Source organism: Ptychodera flava, chromosome 15 (genome assembly GCF_041260155.1).
Source record: "Ptychodera flava strain L36383 chromosome 15, AS_Pfla_20210202, whole genome shotgun sequence".
NCBI classification, from domain to species: Eukaryota; Metazoa; Hemichordata; class Enteropneusta; family Ptychoderidae; genus Ptychodera; species Ptychodera flava.
Window position 1 is genome coordinate 10,992,501 of NC_091942.1, and position 14,135 is coordinate 11,006,635.

The 14,135-nt window shown below is 37.1% G+C and overlaps 2 protein-coding genes across 2 annotated transcripts; one reads left to right on the forward strand and one right to left on the reverse strand.

Moving 5' to 3' along the window:
- Nucleotides 1-312: 312 nt before the first annotated feature.
- Nucleotides 313-7,125, reverse strand: LOC139151143 (cytochrome b-245 chaperone 1 homolog). Its single transcript, XM_070723703.1, has 5 exons — nucleotides 6,733-7,125; nucleotides 5,366-5,481; nucleotides 5,084-5,177; nucleotides 1,756-1,900; nucleotides 313-1,317 (listed from the first exon to the last, which is right to left on the reverse strand). Exons 1-5 carry the CDS (start codon nucleotides 6,818-6,820, stop codon nucleotides 1,119-1,121), a joined length of 642 nt encoding a protein of 213 aa, XP_070579804.1. The 5' UTR covers nucleotides 6,821-7,125; the 3' UTR covers nucleotides 313-1,118.
- Nucleotides 7,044-13,715, forward strand: LOC139151142 (cytosolic Fe-S cluster assembly factor narfl-like). The gene is made up of 10 exons (XM_070723702.1): nucleotides 7,044-7,212; nucleotides 7,821-7,913; nucleotides 8,535-8,690; nucleotides 9,076-9,208; nucleotides 9,503-9,634; nucleotides 10,150-10,398; nucleotides 10,851-10,923; nucleotides 11,138-11,275; nucleotides 12,181-12,338; nucleotides 12,878-13,715. The coding sequence occupies exons 1-10, from the start codon at nucleotides 7,147-7,149 to the stop codon at nucleotides 13,117-13,119; spliced, it is 1,440 nt and encodes a 479-aa protein (XP_070579803.1). The 5' UTR covers nucleotides 7,044-7,146; the 3' UTR covers nucleotides 13,120-13,715.
- Nucleotides 13,716-14,135: the final 420 nt, after the last annotated feature.

Below are 14,135 nucleotides of genomic sequence, written 5' to 3' on the forward strand. Positions count from 1 at the left end.
ACCTATCACATTTTATTTCGACATTTAATTTCTGATGCCTTGTGTTTTTGATTTCTACCTTCTGGCTTTGGGCAAAGTTGGAGGCTGGAAGGAATATTTCACAGTTGCAGATAACGAAATGTTCGACGCAAAGTATGAAGAATGGGTGGAAGAAAGTGGACTGGAGTTTGATTTTGAATTGTGAAGGAATCTGTATCATTAGCAAACTTTGGTTCTGTTTTAAACAAGCACATTCTACCATCATAGACTCCATGGTGTATGATGCATTATGCCCACTGTTCAACCTACCATACCAGAGAGTTACTTGACACATTGTACAAACGACACATTTGCATCAATGCTTTAATAGGGAAATACCCATTTCTGTGTTTTATATGCCAATAGTCTTGTTTTTTAACACAGTCCATGAAATTCCAGGTTTTACACAATGAAAGACAAAGCTGCAGTGTATTTTAAATTGGAAGAATGGCAAGTACGCTTACTTGACCGAACAACCAGTGTGAGTACAGAGCAGAGCAAGTTTGGTCCCAGTATCGACAGAATTTCAGTGTTTCTAAAAAGAAACAACCACACATAGACTTTCAGTAAATATGTATTGGTTAGAAAAGCATTAATGTTAAGGGTAAACACATTTTTCCCAAATCTGTGTTTATAACCTTTATTTCTAGAGGTTACCCTTGACAGACATTGTCCCTTATTGTTTAAAAAGTGATTATTTTATACCATTGAGTAGCCCTTTACTGTTCAGTATCCATTGTCAATGAATATACCCAAACATGAATATGCTAAAACATGATGTATAGTACCAGGGTACTATACATCAGACACTCTTCTTCATGTCACATAGCAAATGGATGGCACAATGTTTCTCCTTGTTTACATGTAATAGCCTGTACAAGAGATGAAGATGCATACAAGTGCCAGAATAATGTGATAGTGTTTTGTAAATAACGTTGACATTACAGTTGCTAGTTTTCTACAGTATACTCTAGAGCCTACAAGTATGCAATTACACCCCACCCCCACCCCAAATCCCCCGTGACCAGCAAATCAATAAAATACAGTACGCAGGGGTTTGAGAGTGGTAACAAGTAGGTCATTTCACTTTGCTGATTCTGTCATTCCTGTGTGGTTTCATCTTGTTTGGAAAAGCTAGCTGACTGCAGTACGTCTTCATCTTCACTGCTGCTGTCATCGGATGATGACGAGTCATCAGATGACGACGAGTCATCATCATCATCGTCGTCGTCTTCGTTGTCTCTCTTTTTGTCCAGCTGGAGAAATGCCTTGATCACATCACAAATGGCAAGATGTTCACTGGAAAGCACATAACCAAAAGTTTACAAGTTTGATAAAATTTTGAAAATCTTGTCATTGTTTTCTGAAAAACTAATAAATACCTGACCAATTGCTAGCACTTATAACATTATTAAAACGTATTAATATGTATTAATAACATATTCTGACATTATACATCCATACTGTTGTAGTGTTTGATGTGGGCTGCTTCATTAATACTGCTATAAGAAACAACTTGGTGTAAAATTCAAAATGTACAGCTAGTTCATGATTGACATTTTTATCCGTGAATAAACCACTTGCACGTATACTGTCTGGGTTAATATTCTGAATATCAGAAATTCATAATTCAAGCTACATTTGTGTCATACGAGAAATGATAATAATTCATGAATTTTGTCTCATATTGTTATTATGGTTTTATGGAATAAAACAGTACATCTCTGACTGTCTTACCTTTTGTCTGTCATTGTACACACTTCCGTGATACGCAGCACAAACCCCGACGCACACTGAAGTACTACGTAGTATGCTTTGCCAGAATATTTAACGTCTTCCTCTTCCACTTTGACTCCTATGATTTCTGAGAGTCTTGAAACCACTGCAGATGATATTGAAACAGTAATGAGGATAGGGGTGGATACGTCAGGCTTCATTTCAAATGTATCAGATACACTATTTAAGGTAGAATGGGCCTTGGGGACAGATATACATACTTTCAAACTTTTACAAAATTCTTTTGGTCGACCACTTGTGGGGGTTCATTTTGAAGCTCATGGTGTAACTAAACTTTTCACCAGCTTATTTTTGTGAAAATTGAAAATTTTATTTTTTCCCCATAGTGTCAACACAGTAATGATGGCCATTTTGAATTACAAGCATTGGGTAGGGTAATTCTTTTCTGCAGTTCCTAAATTTTCACGATTAGCCCCTGACTCTTCTTCTTGATTTCAAAAGGGAATGATTTAAAGCCTGATTGAGAAAAGTTTGGGCAAAAGTTTAAATCTTTCAATTTTGAGGCGTGAACTACCTTAACTGACAACAGTCGGATCTGAATAAAGGTCAAAGGGATTGATGTAAGGAATGAAGGATTCTGAATTCACTTTAACATTTATGCTAAAGTCTATGATAGATTTTTTCATCTGCAGTCATAAAAAGGCTAAGCACAGTTTCTAACATTCACACTTTTACAATAGACAGTAAATCATGATTGTACAATTTCTACACAACAAGCGTACAGAGTGTTTACAATTTTGAAGTACATGTATGATGTGAATTGAGACTGCTTATAATGCACATTCTAAGATTTCACTTTTCAGCACTAAAGAAAACAATAGGGCTTTTTGCATAAAAGTAAATGTTTGCAAATTTAGATTACATTTTTGGAAATTTTGCATGCAAGAAATACGAAAATACAACTTTATAGGCGACTGCAAACATTACAATGAACACTAGAATGACACATATAAATGGCTCACACCAATGCTATAGCAGCCATACATGCAACACTGACAAAATTTGTCTGCACATTTGTTCAGCTATAAGGTAGTAACAAATCTGTAACTGTGAACCAGGAACAGCGCTATTCAAATTAGCTTTTGTGTCAGCACTGTTTTTGTTTTTGTGGAGCAAAGTTTGCAAGATGGTTTGCTCTATACAAACTACCTCTTCCCCAGCATTCAAATGACAAGAATTCAATAAAACCATGAAATTAACTGTTAACAATGCTTGGAAAGTAGCTGTGATATCGCAGCGGTACTTGTGGCGTGTATCGAATGCGATCGGGTCATTGAGGTCATCGCCACAGTCCCGCTGCGAGCCAACGCATAGGCTTCGTTGGCAGTTTACGACGACACCGACCGGTGTCGTAGATTTAGCTCGCAAAATAATGAACTATATTAGCCTTTGAATAAATAAACTTGTATCATCTTTATCATTGTCTATCTGAGACTCAATCTGTGCGCCTGCTAACTTTCTTGAAGATAAGAACACGTATTTTCGACCATTTTCCCGTGAGCCGTCGACGGTTCTACGATGTTTGCTCGATCGCGCGTACAACGCATTGAATACGTTGGAGGTCAAAAGTTCATATTCAAGCAGGAACCATCGACGACTCACCGAAAAACGGTCGAAAATACATGTTGTCACGGTCGGGCTCGTTAGCAGGAGTAGAAGATGAGTCTCAGATAGTCAGTGATACAGTAGGTATAATTTTATTTTTTGCATGCTTTATCTATTTTATTATTTTGCGAGCTAAATCTACGATACCGGTCGGTCTCATAGTAAACTGCCAACGAAGCCTATGCGTTGGCTCGCAGCGGGACTGTGGCGATGACCTCAATGACCTGATTGCGTTCGATACACGCCACAAGTACCGCTGCGATATCACAGCTACTTGGAAAGCAGATTGACTGACAAGAACCATAAAAAATACCGCAATTATTCAGTGTCGCTCAAATTTGATCAGAATTGGTATATACCAGTATGGGTACCAAAGATCAACAATACATATTGTTTCTATCTGTTCAGTGCAGGAAAATTCTATGCTGATGTTATGACAATGATTTCTGCACAGTACAACCAGAAAAACAACAAGAAATATTTAAACCAGCAAAAAAAGAATGGCAAAAGTAAATAAGGTCTGAAACTTTAGGTACTGGAGTTCAACTTTAGCAACATGCATAGCAGAAACAGTTAGTCCCTCTTAGTTGGACCATAGACAGTCTTCCCCCTCTACTGTCTATGGTTTGATCTGGTCTGTTAAGTAATATGTAACAGTTCATAAACAATGACAGGAAATGACTCAAGCCTGTTTCAGACACTGGCCATCACTCCTGCACATTTGCAGGATTTCGCTTTTTCTTACCTCATATGCACATTTTTGACACTGACAAGTTCATTTGAACAAATTCACATCTCAACCCCTGCATCTACCTGTACACCAAATACTGAGATGGTAGCTTTGGCGGTATGGGAGCCTTTGTGTGTGACGGACATACATCCGCACATACCCACAAATATACAGACATACAGACGCCACTCAGACTCATCATATAAGCTCTTTTTGGTATTTATATATAAAACCAAATATGAGCTAAAAAAAGTAAAAAAAATGTGCAGGTGGTCACTTTATTTTTTGGAAAGAAGCCATGACCAGAAACAATTTTCTATTTTTGGCCTTATCTGAAACATACAAACATACACTGAAAGTTCCCCTAGAGTTCTATCAAAACCAATTAGATCTAAAACATGTAGATTGCAGAATGATATCGGCTAATAAAACGATGTGAACCATGCTTGCTGGGTCAAGGGTCTCAACAAAGTACATATAGGTACCATATAACAGCTAAAGTTAAAAAAAAGCCATGTATTCTAGGAAATGCACCCTCAACGTATTCTTGAACTACTCAGTTAAAACAAATTTGCTTGAATTCACACATGATCTGTACATGTCAGTCATGTTTGTGAGAGAAACGTCAGTAATTCTACGAAGTTTTGACAGCATATTATTTTTGTACCCAGAAAAGAGAAAATCAGTAAATGGCCACTGAAGTGAAGGGTTTCCTTTAACCTGTTTGTCTTATTATGTTAGAGCCTAATATTAATGTGCATACACTTCTAAATACCAATTCTAGCATGATACTGAGTCACGTGACCAACTTACTGGAAAGTATGACAGTATTTTAAAATGATGGTATTTGATTGGGCAGCCACATATAGTGGCAAACACTGCTGCATGGGATTCACACCAAGCAATCAGTGTTTCAAAAAAATCACCCCTTACCTTGTCTCTGATCTCGCAACGGTAAGATTATCTTATGCACAAGATTGAACTTTTTCATTCGGACTTCATTCTTTGCTTTATCAAGTATGCAGTCCTGAAATGACACGTATATATTAATCATTGACTTTCAATGGTGTATACGTTAGTATATACAGTTGTTCCTGTTTTTTCATTGTCATTTTTTATCATTTGTTATTGTACAACCATGAAAATATATGGGATCTGGTATCAGCAATGTGATTACCTTAGTGTATTTATTTTTTAACATATTCAAATACTTACTTCCCATTCTTCAAGATTTGTAGTGGCGACAAAGGCGCATCCTACGATGTACATTATACTCCATAGAAGGCCATCATTACCGAATAATGCTGCCCCAAAACCAACAGATACAATACCTAGATTAAAAAAAAAGACAGTAGAAAGCAAATGAGAAAATTTGTTATGAAGTAAGTTGAGCTGATTTGTGGAAATCAAACTGCAGTGTATGGTAAAAGCTACCAGTAAGTTTTATTTCCCCACATTTTTCATTATATTTATGCCTTTTATGAAATAATTTGCATATGTAATATTAAAATGGAGACAGTAACAATGAGCCCTGAGTAGTGAATCCTGAAAATTGACATGACTATTCTTTTCATTTTGAAAAATCAAGCACCCTGTGACAATATGAAATTGAATGAAAATCATATCTACTGTTGATCATATGTTCTGTAACAATAAATAATCTTCAACGCCATAGTCTCAAGGCTGTAGAATTTGTGTCCAAGTTTACTTGTACATTGTTTATTTATTTATTTACAAGTTTATTTTTCTTTCATAGTTTGTGTTTCCTCCCCTAACCACTTCCATAGAGCAAAGTCCAAGAACAGGTGACTTTGAAACAATCGGGTAATACTCAAATACTGGACAGTCGATGTTTATTAAGCTTCTTTAGTTGTAACTTTCAGTATTTTTTCCACACATTTTGCCCTATTTGTGAAATTTACATCCTTCAAGTTGTTCTACTCCATATGTTATGTTGAAATTCTTGGTATTCAACTTGTTAAAGCTGCCTGTATTTGTTGTACTTGATGACAACTGAATTTTATTATGAGATAAAAATATTTGTTATCAGGTTTCTCACATTTTGGAGACAATGTGAATGTATTTGCAAAGATAACGCCTAAAATTTGTCTTTCAACATACACTTGGAGACACAGGAAGTACCGTATACTTGTAATTATATCGGCACTTAAACAAAGAAAATATTACCAATAACTTTCTTCTTTAAAGATCATGGACACTGCTACAACATTCGGAAACTGAAGCTTGGTCAGCAAAATATGGTACAGCCCCGTGAGTTGTGCACCTCTTGAGTTCACGTTCTATACCACAACATAGTCCCTCAGTGGAGGGACTGTGAACATAAACACTATTCACAGAACAAAACTACATTTTGACAGAGTTGATCATTCAGGTAAACAACAAGTGTGTATATCCTGATGATGGTGGTAATGGTGGTGATCAAAACATTTTGGTTCGAAGGATTTGGACCTTTCATCACGAATATGATAGTGCAGCTGTAGATGTTTGACATGAGAAAGACACAAACACACATACGTACATACACAAAACAAAAACAAACCTGGCTATGCTAATGAACTCACCAATAAATATACTCCATGATCTATTACTGGGCGTTCTAGAAAGATGTAGGATTTGGTCAGTTTTGCTAATGACTGACATGTACGTCATGGCTGTGTTGTTGGTTTTCCAGATATGATATGTTTCAAACTCTTAGCATATTTTCCGGGTTTGACTTCCTGTCCACAGCGTGCGTCCGCGACGTAATATTCCCGCCAGAGCTCACCACTCCTCGAAACTTGACTGTTCTTTATCTTGGTTCTTACGGTGAAAGAATAACTGTGTTTGAGCGGACTAAAAATTCGCAGAGTCGTGTCAAAACCACAGGTCAGACTTCGGATCACTTCTCGTTTTCTTGGCTTCCTTCAAATTTCAGTTTCATTGGTGCGAATCAATGACCTTGCATAACCCGGGGTGAGAGGTTAAATTTTGTCAACATGGCGTCACATTTCAGCGGTGCGTTACAACTTACAGATTTGGATGATTTTATTACGCCTTCTCAGGTAAGAACTGGGTTGTTTTCAAATTATATCCAACGTGTTGAAGTAGTTGGATATATCGAGTTGTTCCCATGCAACTATGTGGCGCCAATACGTTAGTTTTTTTAATTTTCGTAGTCAAGGGCGCGGGCGCTGGGGACGCAAGTCATGGTCTGCTTTGCCATTGGTAATGGTACAGTAGGTCGAGGTTTTGCCACAACTGAACTCCAGGAAAAATAGTGTACTCCAGCCATGGTATTGTAAGCTTCAGTCAGATCTAGGTTGTGCTTGATATGGGAGTGGCAGGACTACGAATTTCAGCATATCATGGCATTGACCACTTGGTGGTTGGTGGAATGTTGCACAAAAATGTGCTCTCTGCCAGTACTATATATAGGGGGTCCTACTAATTACTGCCCGTGACTGCCCGTAGCTGCCCGAGGACTGCCCGAGGAGCAAGTACAAATTAGAGGTAAGACAATAGACTGTTGAGTTTTTTCCTAGGGTCTATGATAAGGCCAACCAAATGAAATTCACGTAGTGTAATTTAATTAAAGCACAATAAAAATTCAAAACTCGAATATAAATGCCATAAAATTACCAGTTCTTGCGAATTTTTGTCACTCGTACAGGAATGTATCAAGCCAGTGAAAGTTGAAAAAAAGGGCGGTGGACTTGGAAAGATTAAGATAGAAGACGATGGCAGCTATTTTCAGATTACAGAGGTGAGCTCAATTTTTTATGCAGCTTCCCCATTTTATAAAACTGACAGGCCAAGAGGAAGAGATTAGAGTAACCTTGAATCAAAGTAATGATAATTCAAGTACATGTCTGCAGTCATCTTTGGAAGTTGTGAGGACCTGATAAGGTCACAATATGTGCCATTTATCCTTCAGGAAACTTTGATGGCCAACTAGGCCTGTCTCACTAGAAGTGATCATGTATGTTTCTACCAATCCCATGGTTTTGTTGTTGCAAAAGTTTCATAGTGAAGTTGCATTGATGAGATTAACATTATTAAGTGTTGATTCACCACACATACATTACATTTCATTTTATTATATTTTCACATGACATAAACCAGGAAATACCAAGTTGTATTATAATTCGTTATTTTGTTTTTTAATGTGAAAAAAAAATACTGTGTTTGATTTAAAGCTGTTATTACAACATAGTGCAATGTAAACCTCTACTTAAAAGCAAGCAGTAAAGATGATGATGATGATGATGATGATGATGATGATGATGATGATGATGGTGATGATGATGATGATGATTATTATTATTATTCTTATTCTGGCATACATTTAAATTTATAAAAAATATAACACTTTTACCCTTTATAGGATGGTAGCTCTACCAAACTACAAAAAGCCAAGATAACACTGGACGACTGCCTGGCTTGCAGTGGATGCATCACATCAGCAGAGAGTGTTCTCATAACACAACAGAGCCAAGAGGAACTGTACAGAGTTTTACAGGAAAATGCAACAATGTGTCAGGTATGTACATCTGTGTGTGTGGGTATGCATACATCGGTGATCTCATTTAATCTGTAGGAACACTTGCAACATCCACCTTAGTGACTTACTGTTCACATCACTTTTACCATAAATGTCACTTAGGCTTGACCTATAGGATTTCATACTTGTATTTGACAGAGGGTATTGCTCAGATAGGCCTGTATAAGGTATGTATTGCTTGTACCAGGCAAAGTCATCTGACTGTTTGACCCTGACCTCATTGTATCAAGATATATTTGAACATAGAGAATGAAAAAGATATTTTTTAGCTGAGGTTTGTCTCCCTTTTTCTCAGTATACATTCATATGTAGATGGCTGCTTTGATGCAACATTGATGAAATATATGATTTTCTTGCATTTCAGAATGGCACTCCAGAAAAACAAAAACTGATCATTGTCTCTGTGTCACCACAAGCCAGGGCATCACTTGCTGCAAAATACAAACTGTCAATCCAAGATACGGCTGAGAAACTGACAGGGTTCTTCAAGAGACTTGGTGAGAAAACATTTTAATCAAATATATCCAGGGAATTTGTAATGAACACTCTGAATAAACACTCCCATCCTATTTCTCAATGTGTAAATCCATCCTAGCGCCCCTTTGAAAACAGTGAAAATATTCAAAAATCTGATGGGGAGAGGGCCAAGGTTATGCACTAGAATCAGAAGAACGACAATCTTGAAGATAATTCAAATGAAATCTATTTCAAAGAGTACCATACTGTGCTATGTAACATTTTTCACGCTCATACCAAGTAGCGGGATATTTTACAAACTCTTGCTCATGCAGGTGTGCATCATGTATTTGACACAACATTTACAAGGGACTTCAGTCTAATGGAAAGTGGCAGAGAGTTTCTACAGAGATACAAGAACAGCAAAGAGAAGGGCAGCCTCCCAATGCTTGCCTCTGCCTGTCCAGGTAAGAGAATGGTGCAGTGTAGATATCACAGTTCAGATTACTAGTAAACTCCTAAATCTGAAATATCGACTTCTTTCCATAAAGTTATACAGTGAGAGATGAAAGAGCCCACAATAAAACTGGCCAATACCAGCAATCATTAAATTATGAAAGAAATGATGTTAGGTAATATAATCTACAGTGAATGCTATGAAAAATTCATTTATTCTCCGCATGGTTTAAGCAGACACAAGTAGTAACAACATGCTCAGACTGCTTTTTATGATCACATGTCTTTGATCATGTGATAATCATATGTAAATATGACAAAGTATGTTCCTTAAGGCTAGGTATTTTATCTTCAAATATAAACAAAGACCTAGATATTGTGAAGTCAGTTCCACCATAAACCCTCGAGAAATCCAATGTAAGTTGTGTAATGTGGCCATCTGCAAATCCAAATGTCCCCCAAATTTTTGCTGATGACTACTTTTATGAGAGAAAATTACGACACCAACATCTGTGTACTGCCACAGGATGGATATGCTATGCTGAGAAGACACACGGAGACTACATACTGCCGTACATCAGCTCCACAAAGTCACCTCAACAGATCATGGGGTCTCTGGTCAAGGATTTCTTCGCCAGGCAGAATAACAGGACAGCTGATCAGGTGTACCATGTGACCGTCATGCCTTGCTTTGATAAGAAACTTGAAGCTTCTAGACAGGATTTCTACAGTGATATTTATAGTACTAGGGACGTTGACTGTGTCATTACATCAGGTGTGCATCAATCTGATATTCCGATACTCAAAGCATCACCTTGACATGTTTGTTATAACCACACTATTTCTGATAATGTAGTTGGCGCCCTCTACATAGAAGTGGGGACACTATGTTAATTTACATTGGCTTTCACGGAGAATCAAACATCACTGACTGCAAAGCAGAGTGTGTTTTCATGTTCTGAATTCTGTCGCCGCAGTTTTTTTCTTCTAACCATATTGAATCTCATCTCACTTTCAAATTGTAAATTTAGGTTAGGTACATTATCACCAGCCCAAGTTAAATTGAAGCACATTGCATGATAAAGTAATTAGCATACAGGCAATCAAGTTATGTGAACCATGAACCATGTTCTTTGATGTACAGTGGAAGTTGGGATGAAATTGAGTCTGGCATAGAGAATGTTCACATCATTGTCTCTACCTTTCTTTCTGAATTTCACTGATCAGGTGAAGTGGATGTCATGTTAGAGAAGGAAGGCGTCTCATTGGCTGATGTGGAGTCACATGACCTGGATTCAGTGTAAGTATATGGTGTATCAAATTCAAAAGAAGGGGCTTGTCATCATAGAGTGGAAAAAAACTTCTCTGAAAAATAAAAAAATGAAGCAAATCCAGTTTTATCATTTGTTATGTTGGCCATGTGTTATTTGACTGGAGAGGTCTGTGAAAAACAAAGTCTGTTTAGGAAAGTACTTATAAAAAATGTTGGCTATTTTCATTTTATATATCAACAGACTGTGCAGTGTATCGGGAAATGAACTTGTCAGCCATACTGGCAGTGGTTCAGGTGGATACCTGGAGTACATTTTGAAATATGCTGCCAAAGAACTCTACGGACAGCATGTAGAAAACATTCAATACAAGACACTGAGGTAAGAGAGGCTTAGAAAGTTTTGTTTCTGTATCGTTCATCTCCTGTTCTGCATTGGTGATGGTGTAGTCTACCTTATATTTAAAGGGCCAGTAATTCTAACTTTTGATTATTTTTCATTTTTTTTGTTTTATATGTCCACTGCAAGTTCTTACTCAACTCCAAAGAGAATGTTTAAGTAATTTCATTGATTTTGGGATTCCAAGTTTCAATTAAATTTAAAGGAGAAGAGGTTTCAAGGTCAAATGCAATAAATTTTTATTTGCGCTGCACATGCTTTAATTATCAAAGGTCTTGAACGTTCACTGCTGTGAATTAAGGTGTATACTTTTGTGTCAAGTTCAAAAGAGATTCAAAATACTGTAAACTCTCCTAGTTTTGAGACCTTGCTGAAAAAAGATTTATCAAGTCAGTAAATATTTTAGCTGGCTCTTGTACTTCTGTTATGAATTTATTTACACTCACACTAGGAGCCGTCTATAATCTACTGTGCTTATAGCAATAGTAGCTTTTCGGGCCTGAACTGGTGCAGAATTCAGAAGAGGATGCTGCTGTATTGCTAGACATAAACGACTGTACCTTTCTGCATAATCTCAGTTGATATGCGACATCATGAATGTGGTGCACAGCTGGTGGAACATTTGAATCATATCTGATTTAAAACGGGATTTGAGCAAGCACCACCTCGAGGGTTTACAGAAATGACAAGACAAAATGACAAAACTATATTACATGTTCTACAGGTGTACAGGAAGCCCTCACTTTTGTATCATTGTAGAGCAAGCATAGTACCCCTTGTGCATGAATAGTCGCTTCCTGATTTCAAAGTCTCCAGAAGATTACCAAGCACCATTGTTCTTTGAACATCACCAACACTTGAACATAATTTGATATTTTTCATAACAGAAATAAAGATTTCAAAGAAGTGACGATTGAAGTTGACGGGAAAGTGGAGCTGAAGTTTGCGATTGCCAATGGATTCCGAAATATTCAAAATCTTGTTCAAAAGGTCAAGAGAGGAAAGAGTCCCTACCACTTTGTTGAGGTCATGGCATGTCCTTCAGGTATTTACCGCAAAATTTGTATCAGATTTTTTTGAACTCATGGAGTCAAATGTGCTGGCCAAACCTTTCAAACAAACTTTCAGACAATATCGTCCGTGTGTACTGCCCTGCTCTTAAGTGTGATACTTATGATATTTTCTAAAATATAACAGTTTTGAACACTCCTTGTTTAACCCTACATATAAGAAAGAAATTTTTCATACAGAAGTTGTTTATTGTTGCCCACATAAAGAGGAAATAGATATCTGATTAGCTTTAATAGAATTGCCTTCTCAACGTGTGTTGTCAAAACACCCATTGAGAAGAAAAAAGCACTAAACGCTTCTGACTGTAGAGGGCGCCCCATAGATGCAAACCAGACTGGGAGCACAAATATTCACCTCATCATGGTGTACAATTTTGATAAAAGTCATGTTGAAAAGATTTATTAAAAGTTTGAGAAGAATGCTACATATACTGCCTTTACCAAATTTTGAGAGAAAAAGAGAGTGCATGAAAGTGCCTTTAATAATTGAATTTTGATTTTTCTTTCATCAAAGGTTGCCTAAATGGTGGAGGTCAGATCAAGGCTGAGTCTGGAGAAAATCCAAAGGATCTTTTACAGAGAGTTGAAGAGCTGTATCACTCCTTGAAAAGCAGGGCAGTGGAAGACAATCCAATGGTTGAAAAACTGTACACAGAGTGGTTAGGCGGGGCAGACAGTGAAAAAGCCAGGACTATGTTACACACACAGTATCATGCAGTTGAAAAAGCCACATCAGCATTGAACTTGAAGTGGTAATGAAAACTACTGAAAATTTATTTTTATCGGGTTAAATTTACAGAGAGAACAGTGAACTGTTTGTGTTTCTCAAATGGAAGAATGCCGGGATGAACTCACAACTGTGCATGTTATAAATCACCATTGTACTCCAGACCAACGGTCTCCTGAGGGAACAAAGTTTACACACCGGTTTATCCCACTGTTCATGCCAAGTGGTGCCAGCTGATTTTGATGAGAGTGAAAACTGTAAAGCTATGTTGTATGGGATTACTCTGCTGTCAGGGTTTTTCAATACAACAATGTCTAGATTATGCTTATGAATCCATAGTGAAGCAAAAACATCACAGAGATATAATGTCATACGCTTTCAGGAGCCAACAGTTGTCCCGAAATATTTCATGTCATATTGCCCATTGAAGAGTTACCAATATTGCTCTGTGGACGTCAGTCAGAGGTTTTGTGCTATGATACATTGTTCAAACTATTTATTTGTGTAAATGTCAGTTACATTTTGTCCTCAGACTTATATGAGAAAGTTCCTTGATACCTACACTTTGTAAAGATATTTCTTGAAATATAATAAAATCATAATATCATCTACATGTAAGAAAGCTATCAATCTTTTGTTGGGTTTTGTGTCAATTTCTGCAGTTGCCATAGTTAGGTTTCTAAATGTCAAAACTGAAGTTTAATTCTTGTGGCCAGTATTAGGAGTATGAAATAACAGAACCATGCAACCCGATGGACTAAGATGTGATCTGAAACCAGATTCCATTGCATTTTAACGTTCTTGTTCCTGTGTGTTTCCTATTCATATAAATCCTAACAAAGTCCATGCCAAACAAAATATCTCCAACAGTTTCTATTTTATCTTATCTACTGTCCCTTTTTCAGTGATGGTTCATTCTATCAAAACTAAGGTAAACTGTGAAATATGTCAGCTCAGAACAGAAGTATGGCCTCCAGTAAGCTTCAAAGAAATGTATATGTACACGACAATATACATTAATAGTAATAATAGACTGCAAGATCCG

Excerpts from the sequence above, each read along its gene's own strand:
- LOC139151143 (XM_070723703.1), bottom strand. The coding sequence starts at position 6,820 with ATGACGTACATGTCAGTCATTAGCAAAACTGACCAAATCCTACATCTT. Across the intron at positions 5,482-6,732 it reads ATCATGGAGTATATTTATTG|GTATTGTATCTGTTGGTTTT; the intron begins GTGAGTTCATTA and ends TTTTTAATCTAG. Across the intron at positions 1,901-5,083 it reads GTTGCGAGATCAGAGACAAG|TGGTTTCAAGACTCTCAGAA; the intron begins GTAAGGGGTGAT and ends TATCATCTGCAG.
- LOC139151142 (XM_070723702.1), top strand. The coding sequence starts at position 7,147 with ATGGCGTCACATTTCAGCGGTGCGTTACAACTTACAGATTTGGATGAT. Across the intron at positions 7,914-8,534 it reads GCTATTTTCAGATTACAGAG|GATGGTAGCTCTACCAAACT; the intron begins GTGAGCTCAATT and ends TACCCTTTATAG. Across the intron at positions 10,924-11,137 it reads TCACATGACCTGGATTCAGT|ACTGTGCAGTGTATCGGGAA; the intron begins GTAAGTATATGG and ends ATATATCAACAG.